At 49.4% G+C, this 19,407-nt stretch overlaps 9 protein-coding genes and 1 non-coding gene across 13 annotated transcripts; 4 read left to right on the top strand and 6 right to left on the bottom strand.

Annotated features, from left to right (window-relative positions):
• Window positions 1-191: 191 nt before the first annotated feature.
• Window positions 192-1,830, bottom strand: FOIG_04116 (uncharacterized protein). The gene is made up of 4 exons (XM_031202203.1): window positions 1,453-1,830; window positions 1,245-1,401; window positions 491-1,133; window positions 192-434 (listed from the first exon to the last, which is right to left on the bottom strand). The coding sequence occupies exons 1-4, from the start codon at window positions 1,616-1,618 to the stop codon at window positions 369-371; spliced, it is 1,032 nt and encodes a 343-aa protein (XP_031067650.1). The 5' UTR covers window positions 1,619-1,830; the 3' UTR covers window positions 192-368.
• A 60-nt stretch (window positions 1,831-1,890) lies between these two features.
• Window positions 1,891-3,503, top strand: FOIG_04115 (uncharacterized protein). Its single transcript, XM_031202202.1, has 4 exons — window positions 1,891-2,222; window positions 2,286-2,598; window positions 2,650-3,114; window positions 3,171-3,503. The coding sequence occupies exons 1-4, from the start codon at window positions 2,164-2,166 to the stop codon at window positions 3,387-3,389; spliced, it is 1,056 nt and encodes a 351-aa protein (XP_031067649.1). The 5' UTR covers window positions 1,891-2,163; the 3' UTR covers window positions 3,390-3,503.
• On the bottom strand, window positions 3,465-3,580 carry FOIG_04114. Its single transcript, XR_004093424.1, has one exon. It is a non-coding gene; the product is annotated as a 5S ribosomal RNA (ribosomal RNA).
• Window positions 3,581-3,916: 336 nt separating this feature from the next.
• Window positions 3,917-7,684, top strand: FOIG_04112 (cytochrome P450, family 51 (sterol 14-demethylase)). The gene is made up of 2 exons (XM_031202200.1): window positions 3,917-4,427; window positions 4,481-7,684. Exons 1-2 carry the CDS (start codon window positions 4,233-4,235, stop codon window positions 5,804-5,806), a joined length of 1,521 nt encoding a protein of 506 aa, XP_031067647.1. The 5' UTR covers window positions 3,917-4,232; the 3' UTR covers window positions 5,807-7,684.
• FOIG_04113 (protein phosphatase) lies at window positions 5,675-7,587 on the bottom strand. The gene is made up of 3 exons (XM_031202201.1): window positions 7,296-7,587; window positions 6,228-7,210; window positions 5,675-6,172 (listed from the first exon to the last, which is right to left on the bottom strand). The coding sequence occupies exons 1-3, from the start codon at window positions 7,296-7,298 to the stop codon at window positions 6,070-6,072; spliced, it is 1,089 nt and encodes a 362-aa protein (XP_031067648.1). The 5' UTR covers window positions 7,299-7,587; the 3' UTR covers window positions 5,675-6,069.
• FOIG_04111 (uncharacterized protein) lies at window positions 7,682-9,752 on the bottom strand. The gene is made up of 2 exons (XM_031202199.1): window positions 8,978-9,752; window positions 7,682-8,929 (listed from the first exon to the last, which is right to left on the bottom strand). Exons 1-2 carry the CDS (start codon window positions 9,563-9,565, stop codon window positions 7,952-7,954), a joined length of 1,566 nt encoding a protein of 521 aa, XP_031067646.1. The 5' UTR covers window positions 9,566-9,752; the 3' UTR covers window positions 7,682-7,951.
• Window positions 9,753-10,905: 1,153 nt separating this feature from the next.
• Window positions 10,906-12,175, top strand: FOIG_04110 (uncharacterized protein). The gene is made up of 2 exons (XM_031202198.1): window positions 10,906-11,273; window positions 11,344-12,175. Exons 1-2 carry the CDS (start codon window positions 11,053-11,055, stop codon window positions 11,870-11,872), a joined length of 750 nt encoding a protein of 249 aa, XP_031067645.1. The 5' UTR covers window positions 10,906-11,052; the 3' UTR covers window positions 11,873-12,175.
• A 1,443-nt stretch (window positions 12,176-13,618) lies between these two features.
• FOIG_04109 (uncharacterized protein) lies at window positions 13,619-14,245 on the bottom strand (the record flags this gene model as incomplete). Its single annotated transcript, XM_031202197.1, has 1 exon — window positions 13,619-14,245. One exon carries the CDS (start codon window positions 14,243-14,245, stop codon window positions 13,619-13,621), a length of 627 nt encoding a protein of 208 aa, XP_031067644.1.
• Window positions 14,246-14,725: 480 nt separating this feature from the next.
• Window positions 14,726-19,259, top strand: FOIG_04107 (galactokinase). 4 transcript variants are annotated; one of them, XM_031202193.1, is made up of 4 exons: window positions 14,729-15,074; window positions 15,130-16,613; window positions 16,674-17,494; window positions 17,551-19,259. In XM_031202193.1, exons 3-4 carry the CDS (start codon window positions 16,860-16,862, stop codon window positions 18,494-18,496), a joined length of 1,581 nt encoding a protein of 526 aa, XP_031067640.1. In that variant the 5' UTR covers window positions 14,729-15,074; window positions 15,130-16,613; window positions 16,674-16,859; the 3' UTR covers window positions 18,497-19,259. The 4 variants fall into 4 exon arrangements, with proteins under 4 accessions (XP_031067639.1, XP_031067640.1, XP_031067642.1 ...); XM_031202195.1 differs by having other exon boundaries at window positions 15,130-15,919; window positions 15,972-17,494; window positions 17,551-18,778; XM_031202194.1 differs by having other exon boundaries at window positions 15,130-17,494; window positions 17,551-18,778.
• On the bottom strand, window positions 15,246-15,827 carry FOIG_04108 (uncharacterized protein; the record flags this gene model as incomplete). The annotated part of the gene is made up of 1 exon (XM_031202196.1): window positions 15,246-15,827. The coding sequence occupies one exon, from the start codon at window positions 15,825-15,827 to the stop codon at window positions 15,246-15,248; it is 582 nt and encodes a 193-aa protein (XP_031067643.1).
• Window positions 19,260-19,407: the final 148 nt, after the last annotated feature.

Below are 19,407 nucleotides of genomic sequence, written 5' to 3'. Positions count from 1 at the left end.
CAATCTTTTTGCTTTGGCCGATGACTCTGCTCCAGACGCCCACGACGTGCATGCTCGCCAAGAATCGCCCCAATTGCATTGTGTGACCAGTGACCAGTCTGGCAGGGCCACCTGTAACGGATCAGACTCCCGGCCTATATCTTTTGCCTTCAACCAGACACCGTCAGCGACAAGAAGGACTTCTCCCCTTACTGTGCATTATACATGATCACTATAAACACTTTGTCACTCTACCGTTCTGATTATCGTACTATATTCGGATTTCTTAAACTTCAGCACGCTGGTTAAATGATACGCCCGAGAACCATGTATTAATTCCTTTAATAGATATGTCCTTGTCTAGTGTAAGCTATGGAGGCCCCTCTAGTCTACAGGATATTGACAATATCATTTGAAATTTGATGAACGTTAACACCAAAGTCTGAAGGGGTAGTCTGTTATCCATGTTAGCTCCCACCCATATCGTAAAGAGACATGCAAAACTTCTTACCTGAAGGTAGAGAATACCATCTTCTATGACAGTCTCGTTGTAGGACCTCTTGGTCTTGTCTACAACGCGGACATGAACAGCATGCTTGTCCATGGCCTCGAGGAGTCCCTCCTGAAGCATATCATCCTCACCGAACTTGTCATACTCAAGCTGCGAGACCAAGCCTTCAAGATAGGAGAAATGAGATCTTCCAAAGTTTTGCTCCCAACCGCTATCAGCACTAGCCTTGCCCTTGAGCTTTTCAAAGTTAGCTTCAAAGTTAGGCACGATGGTGATCTCTTGACCGAGGATCTTGTTCAGCTTCTCCTGGATCTGCTGAACGTTGGGGTCATAGTCGCTCCTGATAGAGGCCCTGGCAACAAAGCTCATGGGTCGAACAGTAGAAGGAGCCTCGTTCAAGGCCTTGGTGAGATTGTTGGTGTCAGCAGCATAGTTGGTGTTGGTACCCAAGTTGCCCTTGGTGAAGAGGATGATGAGTTCACCCTCAGGACCAACCTTGGTTCCGCAGTAAGAAACAGTGTTCTTCTCATCAAAGTCCATGGTCAGGACATGGCCGGAGCAGATTTCGTTGATCTCATCCTTAGCCCCATCTCCATTTTGTTCAATGAAGTACTTCAATTGATATTCAACGCCCTCAACATAGCTAAACAGAAGGGGTAACAGTTAGCAAGTTATTAACGATGGCCACTTGATCCACTAAGACATGCTTCTTGCTGATAACGACCAAGGCGTACGGCTTAAAAGGGAAACGAACCTGACAATGAGATCACCCATGGAGGTGTGGCCCCAGGAACCCTCTTCGGCATAAGGATAGAGGGCTTTGGGATCAATGTTGATAGTCCATGGCTGACCAAGAGTCTCTGAGAGCTTCTTTTCGTGGTCCTCCTTGGTGTTCTCCCAGCTGTCTCGGACTGGAGCCTTGTTAGTGATATCATCACGGCTGGTCTATGGAAGATACCTACTGTTCTTGCGGACAGCAAGGGGTAGTTTCTCAGCAGGTGGAAGTCGAGACATGATGACAGAAGAAGGAGATCTTAGTTGTGAGTTGGTTGACTGGTTTAGAGAGTTGCTGATACCCAGATCAGAGTCTTGCGGTGCGAGACTGGCTTTTATGCTCGTTTCTGGCATCTGAACCCCTGACGACCTGCCATATCAGCCTAGTCTCAGAGTCTCAACCGGCAACTGATGTGCCGGTATTATCTGAAGCTAGACTGTGTATACAGTAGTCAAGCTGCAAGCGTGTAGCACTTGACAACGCCGACCATTGCCATGACAAGGCTTCAATCCAGCCTGTGGCCAATAGCACGTGCTGGAGTCAAGGGCAAACATGCATTTCGCAGAGTTGACCAAGTTACCCATAGCCACATGGCGTTTTCCCCATGCCGAGAGCTGCCTAGATTGAGGACCCTGCGTGTAGCTGCCTAAGCCCTATTGGAAGGGTGCAGATAGGAATGTTGGGGAGAAATTGCGGTGATGGTTGTTTTTTAATCTGCCTTACAACGCCAAAACGCCCAGCTGAAAACATAGCGCTGCTTAGCGTGTGATACCCCGACGAGCGTGAAGCCGCATTCCCTTGGCAGAAAGAGGAGTATCAACTTCAGGGGTTCACTTAACCGACAGGTAAATAATAATGGAGATCTGACTTCATTTCATCATCTCTCGCTTTATCGTGGATGTTGCTCATCTCAAGGTCGACCTCTCAATTCTATAGCATAGCATCAACCATGTCTCTGTAAGTTGGCCTGGACAGCGCCTATCTCTCATTGGCTGGTTTACTGATTCACGCAACTATCAGCCCACTGAAGGCCAAAGTCTCGATCCGCGATAATTGGGAAAAGCCCGAATGTCGTGCTCAAGAGTCTATGAAAAAACTGAAAGACGTGCTCGGTCTTGATGTTTACTGTGAACCGCAATGGCAAATTCTTGTGTCCGAGCTGGGGAGCTTTTGGGAAGACAAGGGCGAGCTGGTTTCTTCAGTGGCATTCTTCGTTCATGTTTGGTTTGAAGCACTCACCGAGTTGCTTGATGATGAAGCTCATGAGGCTTGGACGGACACTGTCCTTACGAAAGTCAGAGAGCTGACTTCAAGGTTGAACTTGACGGTTGAGGTATGTTACTCATAGTTGATGCGGGTTCGGAGCTGACATGGTATATCGCAGGTATCAGAGAATCAACGACCTTCAACCAAGTGGTCCGATGCACAACTTGGATTCATTCTGTATATCCCCAAAGATCTAATACACCAGCCAGCTCAGTATTTCGGTCTCTTTAAGGAACAGCTCCTTGAATGCTTCGAAGAAAATCGGCCGTCCAAGACGTTGCCCATACACTCCACCACGGGTGATGAATGGGCAGATGTTGGAGCAGAAGATCGAGAAGAAGAGCTTGCGAAACCTCCAAAAACAGGCGATCAAGCACCAGCTGTTGATTATCTCCCAGACCCCAACACTATGCCGAAGCCTAGTGCACTTTTCCAGCAAGCTCCCTATCATCTCTTCGTGTATACCTCGGCATCAAACAGGAGCTACAAGATTGAAATTGAATGTAGTCACAGCCAAACTTTGGAAGTTTTGGCCGAGTACTTGAAAAGATGGACAAAGACCAACGTCAATCGTGTAGATAAGGCCAGTATCTCCCTCGTTCATAGCATTTTGAGAAGGACATATCTAACACATCCTAGCCTCCTGCGGTGGAGATCACACTCAACCACGCCGCCTCTGGCTTTGGACTCGAGTGTGATAAACTCACCCTGCATTGTGAGAACAGATATGGACCTATCTACAACATATCTGCTGCTGCAATTTTGAATTTGGTTGAGGGAGTGTTCGGGTATGAAAGAGTCTATGGCGATTCCACTTCATGGCACTACCGAAGAGACACACCCTTCAAGAAGCGATGAAGGATCAGATGTCGATCAGCCATATGTTTTTAGATATAGCATATAATGATCATAGAGTCGAATAGCAAAAAGAAAAACATACAACACCGAGGATTCGCTGGTCGTCACCGACCCAACTACTAATTCAGCACTTATCAGTTTATCGAACGGAGAGCGGACGGGATCCCGAGTTGTCTAATAGCTATGGTCGTATGTGCTGAGCTTTGCAGTTGCTAGACATTATAAGGTAAATGGTTGTTGGCCGTGACGCATGTTTGATCACGGGGCTACCAACCCAGCTCCGACAACACAATACACAAAGGGTAACAAAACCCTTATTATCAAACTAATTTTGATTCTGCAAGTCGAGTGGAATCTCTCTCTATAAATCGACTATTCCCCGGAACAAATTGTGATGTATAGTGGATATAGCTTCAGCTCCTTCAGAAGGCCAAGTACGAATACGAATGCGACAACCTTCAAACGTATTCGGCATCAATACAACCTCCCTATGCGGTGAAAAGAGAGATATCAACTCCAGAAACATATAACAAACCCAGTTTAGTGATGATTCAGGCTTACGATCGGAGAAGAACAATTGGTCGAGATTGAGGCCGCGAATCCTTCTGCGTATCAGGATGTGATAACCGACAGTACGCTCCAAGACCTTGACCTGCGGCGAAGCCTGGCTCGCATTCATGGGATAGTTGAAGCCAGTCCGGGTTGAGAGACAAGAATAAAAATGGAACTGGCGGTATTGTTTTCCTAGAAGAGATCTGGCTCTCCTTCTGTCCATATAAACTCCCTGATTCCCTCAACTTCACAACTCATCCAACAAACCCCAGACATCTCTTCTCTCGCCAAATGTTCTCACTCCTATACTACCCTCTATGGGCCTTTGCTTCCTGCCTAGTTATCATCACTCTCAACGTCTTATACCAGAAGCTCCCTCGAAATGCCAACGAACCTCCGTTAGTGTTCCACTGGCTTCCATTCTTTGGGAATGCTGTTGCTTATGGACTCGACCCTTATGGCTTCTTTGTGAAGTGTCGAGAAAAGGTTGAGCACACGTCTTCTTTACGTTTCAATTCTGGTGCTGACTTCTTTCCTAGCACGGCGATGTCTTCACCTTTATCCTCTTCGGTCGAAAAATCGTTGCCTGTCTTGGTGTTGACGGCAATGACTTTGTTCTCAACAGTCGAATTCAGGACGCCAACGCCGAAGAAATCTACAGTCCATTGACAACGCCTGTCTTTGGTAGTGATGTCGTATACGATTGTCCCAATTCGAAGCTCATGGAGCAAAAGAAGTTTGTCAAGTTTGGCCTTACACAAAAGGCTCTCGAGTCCCATGTCCAGTTGATCGAGCGAGAGGTTCTGGAGTACATTCAAGCTGTACCTTCATTCTCTGGAAAGTCTGGCACAGTTGATGTATCCAAGGCAATGGCTGAGATAACCATCTTCACTGCTGCTCGCTCTCTGCAGGGCGAAGAAGTTCGACGGAAGCTTACAGCTGAGTTTGCAGCTCTGTATCATGACCTTGACCTAGGCTTCACTCCTGTAAACTTCCTGTTCCCTTGGCTACCTTTGCCTCATAACCGACGTCGAGATGCTGCTCATGCAAAGATGAGAGAGATCTACATGGACATCATTAACGAACGAAGAAGAGGCGTAGGGGACTTGGAGAAAGGAACTGACATGATCGCCAACCTGATGAATTGCGAGTACAAAAACGGGCAGCCGATTCCGGACAAAGAGATCGCGCACATGATGATCACTCTTCTCATGGCTGGACAACACTCTTCGTCATCTGCTAGTTCATGGATCATACTACATCTGGCTTCATCCACTGACATTGCTGAGGAACTCTACCAAGAGCAACTCATTAACTTGAGTGCCGATGGTGTTCTCCCTCCCCTTCAGTACTCCGACCTCGACAAGCTTCCCCTTCTTCAGAATGTCGTCAAAGAAACACTCCGTGTTCATTCTTCCATTCACTCCATTCTGCGAAAGGTTAAGAGACCTATGCAAGCACCTGGATCACCTTACACCATCACCACAGACAAGGTTCTCCTCGCTTCACCAACTGTTACAGCGTTGAGTGAAGAACACTTCACAGACGCCCAAAGATGGAATCCTCATCGGTGGGATAACAAACCCCAGGAGGAGGCCGTGACGTACGATGTCATTGACTACGGCTACGGCGCTGTTTCTAAAGGAACGAAGAGCCCATACTTACCCTTTGGCGCTGGTCGGCATCGCTGCATCGGGGAGAAGTTTGCTTATGTCAACTTGGGCGTTATCGTTGCGACTTTGGTGCGCAACTTCAGACTGTCGACTCTTGATGGCAAGCCTGGTGTTCCAGCAACTGACTACACTTCTCTCTTCTCAAGGCCAGCCCAACCTGCATACATAAACTGGGAGCGCAGGAGGGCTTAAATACTTGGCAATGGGGGAGAAGAGTAGTAGTTCGTACGTATAAACGAGTTCCATAGACAACTTATGATGAGTGCATCACATATCGATATCATTTCCGAAATGGACTACATAATAATAGCTACTGTTTCTATTGTAGAAGCTAATACAGAAAGAGGAGCATGCGCACGGCTTCGTTTTCGTGTTCTTCAATGAATCGTCACCCTTAGGTATCACCTAGCAACCATGGTATATAAAAAAGATGCCCTATTTGCACAATTCCACCTCTACTGTTGCGAACCGCCTTGTCCGTTGGCACCGCCGGCACCGGCACCGGGACCACCAGCACCTCCGAAGGGGTTGCCACCACCGCCCATCATGTTTCGGGCCCTGAAGATTGAGTCAGTGACTATGAATAGTGGCGGGAGCAAAATGGGTAACTTACATCTCTCCAATCTGAGGATCGGACATGAGGCTGTTCAGATCAGGCATACCACCACCAGTAGAGTAGCGATCGGCCATCTCGCGTAGACGGGGGTTGCTCATGAGGTTGTTCATAAGGTCAGGGTTGCTCATGAGCTTCTGGGCCATGTTTGCGAACATTGGGTTGCTCATGATGCTACCGAGATCGGGCATACCACCGCCCTGGCTACCAGCACCACCACCGCCGAACATGCTGGCAAGGTTACCAAGATCGGGCATGCCACCAGCACCGAGATCACCACCGGCGCTAGGAGAAGCACGGGGAAGAGAGTCCTCCTCAGCCTCCATCTCTTGAACACGTCGCTTGGCCGTCTCGTAGCCCTTCTTCATAGCGTCAGAGCCACCGTTACCTTCATGCTGGATACCGCGGTCGTATGCCTCCATAGCACCACGAGCGTCGCCTAGGGCGAAGCGAGCAAGACCAAGTCGGGACCAGGCCTTGGTATAAGCGGGGTCGATGGCTACGGCAGCCTCGGCGTCAGAGCGGGCGGAAGCGTGGTCCTTGTTGGCCGAGTGGGCAGCGGCGCGGTTGGAGAGGTAGACAGCGTTGTTGGCGTTGATAGCCAGAGCCTGAGTGTAGAAGTCGATGGCAGCACGGTAGTCCTTCTGTGCCATGGCAGCATTTCCCTTTGACTTCAGGGCCTCGGCCTCCTTCTTCTGCTCGTCGGTGAGCTCGACGGGTGCGGGTGTAGGAGCAGCGGCCGCGGGCTTGTCGGCGCGGGCCTTCTCGAAGACAGAGTAGATCTGGAGGAGGTTCTGAGATCCGATGGCGGCTTGGACAGCGGAGGTATCGGAGGGATCGACCTTGAAGGATTCGGCGATACAGTTGATAGCCACATCGATGGAGTCCTTGTCGTCAACGGTGAGAGTGCCGTCATTTGTCGAAGCGGAGAGGAAATCGCAGATAGCGAGCGCCAGGCGCTGCTTGGAGTTGTGAGTAGACGCCTGCAGGAGAGTATTAGCCACATGTCAAGAGTCATGACGAGTATATAGTGCAGTCGTGCTTGATACTGCGGGGGATTGCACTGACCATGGCGAATGGAGAGAACCTGAAGGACAGGTTTAGACGGGAGGTGGAAAATAAATGGAAGGAAGGCAGAAGATACAAGTCTAATAGAAAAGATCCAATTGAAACAAGAAGCGGGTAGGGTTCGGTGTGCAGGAGGTCAAGGTAGATCTCAGAAGTGCAGGCAAAAAAGGGCCCCGCGGTTGAGGCGTCGTGGAGTTTGGGCTGGAAGGTTCCACGTGGGGCCTGGGAGCAACCGAATCTGTGCTGCAGCTGCGGGGGAACGACACCCGACAGTTAATCTTAGCGATATAAGTATACCCAAAGATCCATGATATTCGTAACCAAATAATTATACTTTGACTTTTAATGCCCGCTGGAATAGCACTTCATGCAGCAGAGTTTCACCTGAGAGGCTGCCATTCGTCGTATCATATTGGCCAATGAAAGTATTATCAACATATAAACTTCCTGCGAATCTAAATGTCTCCGTGGCTCAAAGAGTTGAATGGTTTATTCTGGTATATCTCTGTAGTATCTCGCTATAGCAATGCCCCTTCGTTCCTGAAGCAAAAGCCCCTGGCCTGGCTATACAAATCCATAACGCCGGTTAATGCAATCATTATGACAGCGTCCATCCCTCCCTCTCTCCAGAGGAGGCATTACCCATCTCGAGCTTCTCATTTCCCAGCTCGTCGTCGGGCTCTGTCAACGTTCTTGACCTTCCTGTTCCCTATAGCAGCTACCTTGCGGTACTTGGTATACAGTCTAAGAAAATCCTTGAGTACCACGTAGAGGCACCCACCGACGAGACTTCGCCCCCATTGTTGCTGGAGCAGTCCAGGACGCATAGTGCTTCCCCGCTGAAAGGAAGATGCAGCAGTCCATTGCTTAGGTAGGGATAGGCGTAGAAGCTCACCCATGGCAAACGACACACCAGGAAGGATCAGTGCGCTTACTATGGCATTGGATACTCCGGATAGAATCGTTCCTAGGCCGGGTCGGCGGGCGGGCGGCGCTTGGGGAGCTTCATGTTGGTTTTGTTGAGCAGCTTGATCCCCATCTCCTGCATCAGGTACAACAGCTGGGACGGCAACTGCATCATGGGCCGGTTCTTCAGGAGCATGGGCTGGGTCATGAGGCTCGTCTGCTGCCCCTTGAGCCTCCTCCTCTGCCGGACGCGGCGCAGGTGCATCGTCGACAGGTCCCTGTGGAGCCATTTCGTTTTGTCCTGCTGGCCTAGCATCAAAGCCTTCTTGGTCATCTCTATCAACCTCCTCGATGACCAGTTCGATAACAACTCCTCCGCCCTGCTCACCATCCGCGTCTTGACCGCCGGCGCCAGCATCATCCTGGCCATCCTCATCGATGTCATCGCCTTCGAGAGCTTCAATGAGCCCATTTAGAAAACCCACAACACCGCCTTCTCCGTTCCGTTGTTCGGGTTGTCGCTCGTTGGCAGGAGGCTGATCTCGTCGGGGTTCGACTGGGGGAAGCCCCATGATCTGCCGGTTGAGGTTGACTTCATAAGGGAAGACAAATTCGCGCCAAAGGTTGAGGTAGGCAGACCGCACGTAGGGAAACACTGCCATCGCGAGTTGGGGTGAAGGAGGCCAGGTCAAGAAGGTGTCGTCATGCATGACTTGATAAACGCCATACTAGTGATTTGTTAGTAGTTGTCATTATTTGCTAGAACCCTAACTTACCAGTGAAGCCGTAGACAGGAAGATCTTGTTCCCAAACCATGGCATAAGCTGTCCGACCAGCAGAGCCGGTCCCACGTTGGTTAAAACCAGTGCATTGCCTAGTCTTTCACCCCCAGACATCAAAATTCGTGATGCCTCCCCATGAACCCAGATCTCATGACCAAGAACATAGTCGACTAGAGCCTCGCGGCCTGAGAAAGCCCACATAGCGAAAGCGCCATACATCTGGAGACTGAACTGCACTCCGAGTGTGACAGAGGAGAGCAACATGAAAGGACTCGCGCGAGTGAACTTGTTTGCGATGGCATCCGTCATAACAACGATAGGATCCCATAGTCCTTCCAGCTGAATGCGATCCTTGCATACTGGACACTGGAGAGGTTTGTTGGAGCGTTCACAATCCGTTACCCATGAAAGCATGCAGTCCTGGTGGGCTTCGAGGGTGCATCCGCAGGGGTCGACCCATGATCCTGGGGGATCTGAGGGATCTTCGTCGGTCAGGCAGATGAAGCATCGTCGGGGTGCATCGGCGTGTTTCGCTGGAGGAAGAGCGGCTATGCCGGGTGTATCTTGGGTTTCTGACGGCATGGTTGAATAGCAACCTCGGGTCGCGTGCCGATCGGGTAGAATGGTGGTTGTAAAAGTGAAAGCGGTTTCGGTAAGAACGGTTTCTATTGCATTTTATGGCCGGTGTATTGCGAAAATAAAGTCGGTTCTAGTAATGAATGAGGGAACAAAAGAAAGCCTTGTCTTGTGCTGATGATGTTAGGATGTGGCACGGCAGTGGACGCGGCGGGCTGACCTAGCTAGAGTGGAGCCTGACATCACCATGGAATAACTCCCACTTGCCTCAGAATCATGCTTGGAGACGATCTCGGAAATAACCAATCAACGTAAGAGTATCTTTTCACAACTCATGTTCATTGATATATCAGCACCGAGTTTTTGCTTCTACCAAATTAAACCTATGAGCTTACTTTCCAGATCTACCTTACAATTGGGCTGATCAATCAGCTAAGGTCGCGAGGAAAAGGAGACAAAATCATCAAAACTCTTATCTCATGGGAAACAACCTCGATATTACAAGAGGATCATTGGATTTAGAGATACTACAAGGCTAATGGGAGATGAGGCTCATATTAGAATTACCAGGAGCTAAACATGTCTTTATCACAAGATTCTTCAAACCTCGAGGGGACCATGCCTTGCAAACGACCAGTCCTGGTGAACGCCAATCGAGCCCTCGTTGAACGGATATGCCTGATATCAGCTTTGTCAGGTCTCCAGCCTGATAACTCGATTATCCTGGGACGAGGCAATCATGTCTAACACTTACCGATAGTTTTGTAGCAGCACTCGTCATGCTTGTTATCAACAGCATGCATCTCTAGGTGGTTGGGAGCGACAGCGTTCAGCGTGGCACACTCTCGTTTGTTCAGATGGACGCCATGTTGACAAAAGATCTTATCTGGCTCACTTAGAGCTCACACCTGGGTCCAGGGTTGTTGGTGTACCAAAACAGATAATAGCACGCTGTTTGTGGAACATAGTAGACGTGAACAACTTGCAGGCCGTCACTTGACCATCGTAAAGAGCTTTACCCAATACCCCTGCCGTCATTAACCTTTTTATTTTCCGGGTTCCTGGACCTTCAACGGGAGCTAGTGATGTCTGATAAGTTGGTAGAAACGCATATTAAGTTCGTGGAGAAACATCGTGGCGCACTTTAACATTCACCCTCATGACAGCATCCACTGTACCAACAGAGTATCTTGTGGCCCATCTGCTGTGACCAGAGGATTTATATCAGGTAACCATAGTGTTAATCCATATGTTGTGTTGTACGATATTCCAAGATGCCAATGTCATCCTTTGGTGCGGTAGTATGAGCAAGTTTCGACACCAGGAAAGCGCAAGGTTGTGAAGCAGGCTTTTGACCGCAAAACAAAACACCCTGCCCACTGATTGTCACCGTATTACTCGTAATGCACCTTGAACTCCCACCCAAACTCATTTAAAGAATGCTCCCCGCCTCTCTCGGTGTTTGAGGAGTGGTGTCGCAAGAACTCCCAACCATGGCGCCTACGCACAAGACACCATTCGCACTGGTCCTCGCTGAATTGGCCATCTCGATCACAGCAGTGACTCTCTTTAGTCTCATGTATCCTGTAGGATTCAGATCACGACTATGGGAGAACGGTGGCGAACAAGGATGGAACTCCAATCCTAATAAGCGGATTTACTATTACGCCAACCATCAAGAGCCACCCGAAGTGCCTCTGATTTGGAGTCAAAGGTACGATATCCCAAGACTCGATACTCTAAGGCATGTTTATAGGAAGCGTACTGATGTTAAGCGTCTCTAGACTCTACACCTCGAACCTCGCCATCGCCATTCTTGGGATAGTCGTCTTCTTCGCCCGCACCGCCATGTCACATCTTCGATACCTCCCCCGCTACGTAAATAACATCTACGATACGATCCTTCTCGCGCTCTGGGCAGTGAGCATTGCGGGTCAAACGTCGAGCGACTTTACCGATCCTGAACACCCAAGTCCACATCCTTGGTACCTAACCAGAGGGTGTTCTGCGGCTTGGGATAAAACCCAAGGGTATTGCCAAATCGCACAGGCGAGCTTTGCCATGTCAGTCATAGCTGTGATACTATATGGTGCGAGGTTGATACGAGAGGCTATGTTGATAGCATACGAAAGAGGGCAGCGTCACCAGTCGAAGTGGCCTGTCCAGGATGTTCAAGAGGTGGAATCAATGGCGGGTGTATATGTGGATGAAGAAGGGGAATCCGAGGTCAAGTTAACAACAAAAGAAGGCTGGCATAGTATGGCTTTGAGTCCAGTTCTAGCATTCTTCCCATCCTCAGACAATCGTTGGTAGAGATAGATCTGCTGGCCCAGTTGGAAACAGGCCACCAGCTGAGTTTGGGATAGCACATTCACAATACAAGCATGATACATCATTGTCAAGCCTTCAGACTGCAATTTGTGATCGTCATTTAGTTCTGAGACTTGCACTTTAGTGCCGACAAGAAGTAATGAGTGGATCCATCGTTAACCACCGTCCGCGTTCCCATTCCCCATGTCCCATCCATCAGGGTTCCCGTCGAAGGCGTTGAAGAATAGTTTATTTGTGCTTGATTGGTATACGTTAGTCCTCGGTCCGTTGAGACATGCACCAGACCAGGGAAAACTTACAGGGCAGCCGGCGCAGGTGCAGCTGGAGCCGCAGCCGCAAGAGCCAGAAGAAGCGCATCCACAGCCAGACATGATGATGGTTGTTTTTGAAGGTTGGTGTTGAAGATTGTTTGTTTGTTTGTTTTTGAGTTTGTGATGTGAAGTTGAGATGTGGAGAGTTGATTGAGGAGAAGGAAAATAGCGGGTGGATAAGAGGGGAGGTTCTTTTAAATGACGGTAGAGGGCCAGGCTGATTCACTGACAGTGGGCAAGAAGGAGTCACGGCGGGTCAAAATCAGTGGTTGGCGCAGTTTCACACCAACCTGAGTTTCCCTTTGGCCGCCTGAAACGGCTCCTCAATGGCTCGATTTCTCAAGCTTGACCATTCCCATCGGCAGATCTTCCCAACTGAGTGTAACTACTTGGTGCACCTCGCTAGGAGGCGTCGAATGACGTGGGGAGTCAGGATCATGGTACTTGATGATTGGTGCAGTCTAGTGTTTCCTTTCCTACGTCGGAAGATCAATGGAATGGAATTCACCGAGTTCCGATGGAGAACTGCGTTTCCAGACCATTAGCGATTCAGTACTATAGTCTAAGTTGTTCTCTGCTTGTAAAAACCACGTCTTGGGCTTGAAGAAACATGTGTAGATAAGTTCGGTTCATGAGTGCCTGGCCTCAGCCAAGTTTCCAAATCTCAACTCACATTAAGTACCTCCCAGGTTCTATTATAAACGTCAGTTCTTACATCTATCCATATATATATTCAATTCCTTGACTATACTCCAGCGGAACAGTTATTTTCGCTCTTTTTCTTGCACCGTCTATCTGTGTCTTGGGCCTAGGCTGTCCCAGGTCAGCGGGGTATGGAGGGGTAAGTGTCTCAGGGTCCAAAAGTGACGTCTAATGTCTGATATTCGCCTCAGTTACACAAATCCAAGATATTGTATCATTATCCTGCGCATTCTTGCTCAAGATCTGATCCTTGTCAACGCAAGATCAACCATCATTTGAAGATATTGATACCTGCTCATCTCGATGCCACCAGGTGCGAAACAAGAAACGACAGCTCGTATTACGGCTGTAAGCATTTCTCACGTAACCGGCCAGCAATTGCAATATTAGCTCAATATCTCCTTGATCCTTGAACGTGCAGAAGTTACCCGAGCCTCATAGAGATGTACCACGCATAGCCGGCGTTGAACAAGGCCAAGACAACTTGTTCGCGATATTTGTGTTTTCTAGCGCTCTAACGAAGTATTTCGTGAAAGCTGCTTGTCATGGTGCAGACTCGCGGCTCAACCCCATAATCAGACATGTCGCTTTACAGTCTATAATATACAAAGAACAAAGAACTCACTCGCTGATAACTCGTGGACCAAAATACCCCCGGTTGGCTGGTGAAAATGGCTTGCATCCCTATCCAACGCCATGCGCCTTGGTTATCCAATCATTCTTTCTTTTCCCGACTCACTTCCTCGCGAACCTCTCTCACCACATTCATGAATTGGCTCGCACCGAGAGCCGTCAAAATATGCCACCAGCCATGGAACTCAAGAAGCCAAGCCCAGGGTAGTCCAATGCGCTGTCGAAAGTTCCTTAGCTCAGCGCAGAATTCAAGATCGAGGTTCCAAATGAAATAGCCAAACAGGCAGGTGAACGTCGCAGTCCATACTCGGATAGACCAATCGCGTACATTCTCTTCGGGAAATGTTGGCTTGGCCCAGTGGAAAAGATAGCGAACACGCACGCCGATGACGATGAGCGAAACCCAGAAGCCGATGACCTGATAAATGATCTTGGCAGATCTAACGTAGAATACCGAGAAGGAAATGAAGAAGACTGCCAGGACGATCGAGATGTAGCGAATGTTCTGAGGAGACTGTCGTAAGATGACGAGGGAACGAAGCATCGACCAAGACAGCAACAGCATTGACAGTTCATCGACAAATTCCAACGTCTGGCGAAGAGTCGCATGGAAGAGAAATGACCCAAAGCCAAGAATCAAGAGCGAAACAGACATAAAGTCCCATTTCGGATCAAACAATCCACGACTGCGACTACGCGAGCCATACATGGACCGAAGAGCCAAGTAAACTACAAGCCAGAAAGGTCAGCTGGAGCCAAGGTTTCGGGTCTTGCGGCGTCACACAAGTACTTACCGTACATGACGTTTGTCAATGCATTGATGAATTCGGCCAGGTAGAATGTCACAGCATAGTCTTCCTCACAAAAGCTGTGATCAAAGTTAGTGAACCATCAATACCATTGACAGCTAGGGTGACGTCGTACTTGGCCCTGCTGGTAGGGGGACTCCAAACTCCACTCAGCGAGTGAGGATCGCCGTCGAAACGAAGGTTATGATGTCCCATCTTGACTATATCTCGTCGAAAATATTAAAGACTGTGGTTAGTTCTCCTCGTTGATTTCTTCTTCTTCTTTGCTTTGGTCGAGGCGTGAAGGAACGAAGATGCCAGTGGGCGTTGGCTCGGGGATAATCACGTGGCAGCATTCCCTGCTTTTTCTCATCGGTGACCCGCGGCTCATGATGAATCACTGACGAAAAAAAGGCCTGTATTTATTATTTTCTGGTTTTCTATGAAAGCGACCAATAACGACCGTTTCAACGAATCATGAACAGTCTATCGTGCTGCCATTTTTCGCACCGAACCCGCTTTCTCGTTAAGGGCTGAACAGGATGAGCAGACAGTGGGTGATAGAGGGGCGACTAGATTCAAGACAGCCTCGGTTACTCGCGTCCTCTCATGATCTCTCTCGTCCCTTGTAATTCCTCCCAAAAATTGTTGGCCATTACGTGTTCTCGCTCAGGACCTTCTTTTTTCGCTTCGGGCATGTACTCTTATGGATCGGCCACGTGGTGGTTGTTGAAGAACGACTGGTAACTGGTCAGACTTGTGATCTTCTGAAGAGTTTTTTTTTCTCAACTTACTATTGTCGCAGCTCTTGGGAGCTCAAAATTCCTCCGGGTCTTGAAGCATCGTCGCTTCTCAGTGACCCTTCACGACTCCAGTGTCTGGGACATAGATGGGCCGCGGGAGCTGTCCAGCCAAGGCGTACTACACCTCACGATAGGCAAACTGCATAGACTCGACGATGAATAGAGTGGCATCAAATCTCTCTACTCCCTTGTCCTCCGTCTTTCGCTCCCTAGCCACGTATTTTCGCGTTCGCAGGCAAACCGACATTGCCCAAAGGTCATCGCGCTTCGCCTTGGTAGCAATCAGAGGAGCCATCCAGTCGAGGTAAGCCTTGATACCAGAGCCGATGGTATCGGGGACGCGTATGAGTCGTATGAGTCCGACGACGTGGTGATGAAGGCGTGGCGACTGCTTCACAGTGGCCTGGCTGTAGATCCAAGGCTGGTACAGTCCTGGCGGTCCTTTGTACATCTCAGGAGGGGTGAAGCGGAAGCTGTACCATGTCCCATCACCAAGCTCGCGGTGCCAGTAGACTCCCCATTCGAATTTCTCGGACCCTACAACATGTTGTGAGGTTCCCTCTAAGCCTCGAAGATGTACAACTTCGATATTGCTTGTGTCGACATCGTAAATATGAGCAATGGTATGAGGTGGCTCCTCGGGAACGGAGATCGTCATGTACAGCGTGAAGGGCTGTAGCTGTTGGGTTGGGTAACTCATCTTGAGGCCTTCTCTCGCTTCACCTCTGGTGTAGGAACCGCCGACGATTTGCTAAAGTGAAGCTCATGGGGATGCTCAGGTGTGTTTGCAGGGTAAGTAAACTAACTCAGCACGGAAAGCCTTGAATCCTGCTGAAGTTCACAGAGCACAAGCTCAGATTGTCTAGGCACTGGCAGTCAGCTGTCTGTGAATTTTTTGCAAATAAATGCCCAAACAACAGATCATGATCATGACCGTATTCGTCACGCATCATTGTTTGCATTCGTCTGTAGCGCAAGTTCGCTGCTAGTGTGACTTGAAGAAATTGAGTTGATTGATACCCTGGACTTTGGCTGCTTCAAAAATCTACGGTATCGCGTGGTAATATTTCGGAGTTTTGTTCGTATCATGAGTTCTCGTGTCTCAAAAGGCCCCGGGCATCGGCATGATGTACTCTCTAGCCCAAGCAACATCCATAAGATGAGCTATTATAACGGACCGACCATTTGACAACCGCACCTATCTCTGCGCAAAGAGAAACGCCAACCCCACAGCAGAACCACTCCGTCTCGCAACTTAGCCGTTACGGCGCTCGCTAAAGCGCCGAGAACTTGACCACACGATCAATTGCGCTACACGTTCTGGGGAAGCTCTCATGCTGTACGCCGATAGGTGGGGATATATTCGGGGGTTGTTGAGGGGTCAAAGAGAAGATGTGAAAGTGTTTAATGAGAATTTTCAGCTCAGACTGTCCTTGAACACAAGTTTTTGACACATTTTAGGATCACGAAGCCTTTCACATACAAGGCACCCGACCTTTGTGACAACTTTAATAGCAAAACCACAGAAACTCAATTGCGACAATAGAAATCTACGTCATATCATCAACAGCTGGTCCACGATCCCCCGAGGGGCAATAGCGGGGCATTTTAGCAACCTTGCAACGACAGCTTCTCACGCGATAAAGCTTGCGACGAATACAAAAACTCGTAATTGTCGCTTCTGAAGCAAGAAAGCCAATCGCAAACATATACTGTATCATACACTTTCATCATGACCGGTACCGTGCCCGTTGCCAACGCCTTGAGCGACATCTATCCTCCTGCGGCGCTCGCTGAGCAGGGTCCACGATGGAATAACCTTCTCAGCAAGTTTGAGTCTACCTACGGACATGCTGCTTCTTTCGTCGCTCGCTCCCCTGGACGAGTTAACATTATTGGAGAGCACATTGACTACTCTCTCTACTCGGTGCTGCCCATGGCCATTACTGCCGACACCCTTCTCGCCGTTTCCGCTACACCCGCCGCCCAGGATGCCAAGTCCTTTCGCATCCGCATCGCCAACGTTGAGGATGACAAGTTTGAGGCCGCTGACTTTGAGGTCCCCTTTGACGGGGATGTTTCAATCGACGCGACCAAGCTAGAATGGACCAACTACTTCAAGAGTGGTCTAAAGGGTGTGCTGGACCTGTTGAGGAAGAAGTATGGAAAGGATTTCAAACCATGCAGCATGAATCTGCTTATGGATGGCACTGTACCTGTTGGTGGAGGTCTTAGCTCAAGTGCTGCTGTGGTCAGCACGAGCTCACTAGCTATCATGTTGGCCAATGGTGAGAAGACGGTGGACAAGACTGAGCTGACTGAGCTTGCCATCGTGAACGAGCGTGCGGTAGGAGTTAACTCGGGAGGGTATGTAACATTGACCTTCAACAACGATCATAATCCCACTAACAATGACCCAACAGTATGGATCAAGCTGCCTCTGTCTTCTCTGAGAAGGGTGCCGCTACCTTCGTTTCATTCAGTCCAAGCCTCAAGGCTAAGCCAGTTCACTTCCCTCCCACAAATCCCGAAATCACATTCGTTATCGTGCAGTCCTTTGTCACATCAAACAAGCAGGTCACAGGCCCCATCCACTACAACCTTCGTGTAGTCGAGTGTAGCATTGCTGCATCCTACCTCAACGCAGTTCTGAATCCACCCGGCACACAACTCCCCGAGGATGCAGGCCCCCTGGGCGTCAGTCTCGGAGGTTTCCATGAAACTTTCTTTTACCACCAGAGCGGCTCAGATTACTCCGCTGCCAAGACCCTGACCAAGGAGGAGGAGCTAGAGAAGTTGATCGAGATCACTGAGAAGACCCTGACACAGGAGGAGGGATACACACGGGAGGAGGTAGCCAAGGCTCTGAACATCACGGTCGAGGATCTCGAGAAGCGTTTCATGTCCAAGCTTCCAGTACGTGCCGAGCGCTTCAAGCTCCGCCAGCGAGCTCTGCATGTGTTTAGGGAGGCACACCGGGTTCTTCGTTTCATGAAGCTGCTCGAGAACCCTGTCCACACAGGAGCTACCGACACAACCAAGTTCAACAAAGAACTTGGTTCGCTGCTGAACGAAACCCAAGTATCATGCCGGGATTTGTACGAGTGCAGCTGTCCCGAGCTTGACGAGATCTGTGCTATTTCCCTTCGGGAAGGATCTTACGGAGCCCGTGTGACCGGTGCCGGTTGGGGAGGTTGCAGTGTGCACATGGTGCCGGCGGATAAGGTCGAGGCTGTGACACAGGCCCTTGAGCGGGAGTATTTCTCCAAGAAGAACTTGACGGAGGAACAGAAGAAGGGGGCCGTTGTGGTGAGCCGGCCGGCAACCGGAAGTGCCATCTACTATGTCAAGGACGGCGTGAAGCCTTAAGGTGTAATCTTAAGACGGATAAATATGTATAAGCATATTAGCAGTAAATAGTGCATCGAGGAACAAGAAGCATAAAGTGAACGGCAGCAAAGGTCCGGTTGATCATACACATGGTCAAGGATTCAAGGGAATTTTACAAAATGTTGAAATTGAATGTCACTTGGGGGCCTTTTTGGGCACATATCCCACCTGAGGCCCGATGGCTTGGTCAGTCCTTGTACGAGCAGATCACCGATGTGACGCGTCGTTCTAGCCTGGACAATTATTATCCGTAAGTGGGAGTAATACCCTATTTGAGGAACTTATGTGAGGCTCCGAATATGCTGAACAAGCCGGCAAGGCAAGGGAGAGAGTGCGATGTCACGCTTTGAATTGCCGGACGCGATCACACGCAAATGCCGAGATGACAACGAAACCTTAAGGGGATGAAGCATATTGCGCTTCCGGAATGCACGGGTTTTGGTGACAAGAGGCATCGTTGGACGGAAGAGGACACGCCAAATTTCCGGTCAGGGGTGGTCTGTTTTTAGGCGTCTAGAAGATGAAGAGTGGCGGCGTGGTAGTGGCGATGAGGTTTAGGGACAGTATTTAGAGTTTCCTCTAATTATTGGAAGGGTGACAACTTGGACGTTGCAGAATGACATGGTTAGAGGTGCTTGGGAAAATCAAGATCGACAGGGTCGCTTCGAGTCTATGGTTCTGGATACGAGCGAGAACATTGATGCCATCGTGATCCTTGCTTCTTGGTACCCGATTCCCCGGGTCGATGCTTTTTTTTTTTTTTTTTGGGAGCAACAAGATTAATTAATGCAGGCCTGGGGACAGCGCAACCGTCACGGAAGCAGGCCGAAAGATGTTAGAGAACGAACAAGGGTAGTGAGGATCTGGACCATCATATCTTCCGATGTGTC

This window comes from Fusarium odoratissimum, assembly GCF_000260195.1.
Source record: "Fusarium odoratissimum NRRL 54006 unplaced genomic scaffold supercont1.5, whole genome shotgun sequence".
NCBI lineage: Eukaryota > Fungi > Ascomycota > Sordariomycetes > Hypocreales > Nectriaceae > Fusarium > Fusarium odoratissimum.
The sequence above is the reverse complement of the archived record's forward strand: the minus strand, read 5'-3'. Positions and strand labels throughout refer to the sequence as shown.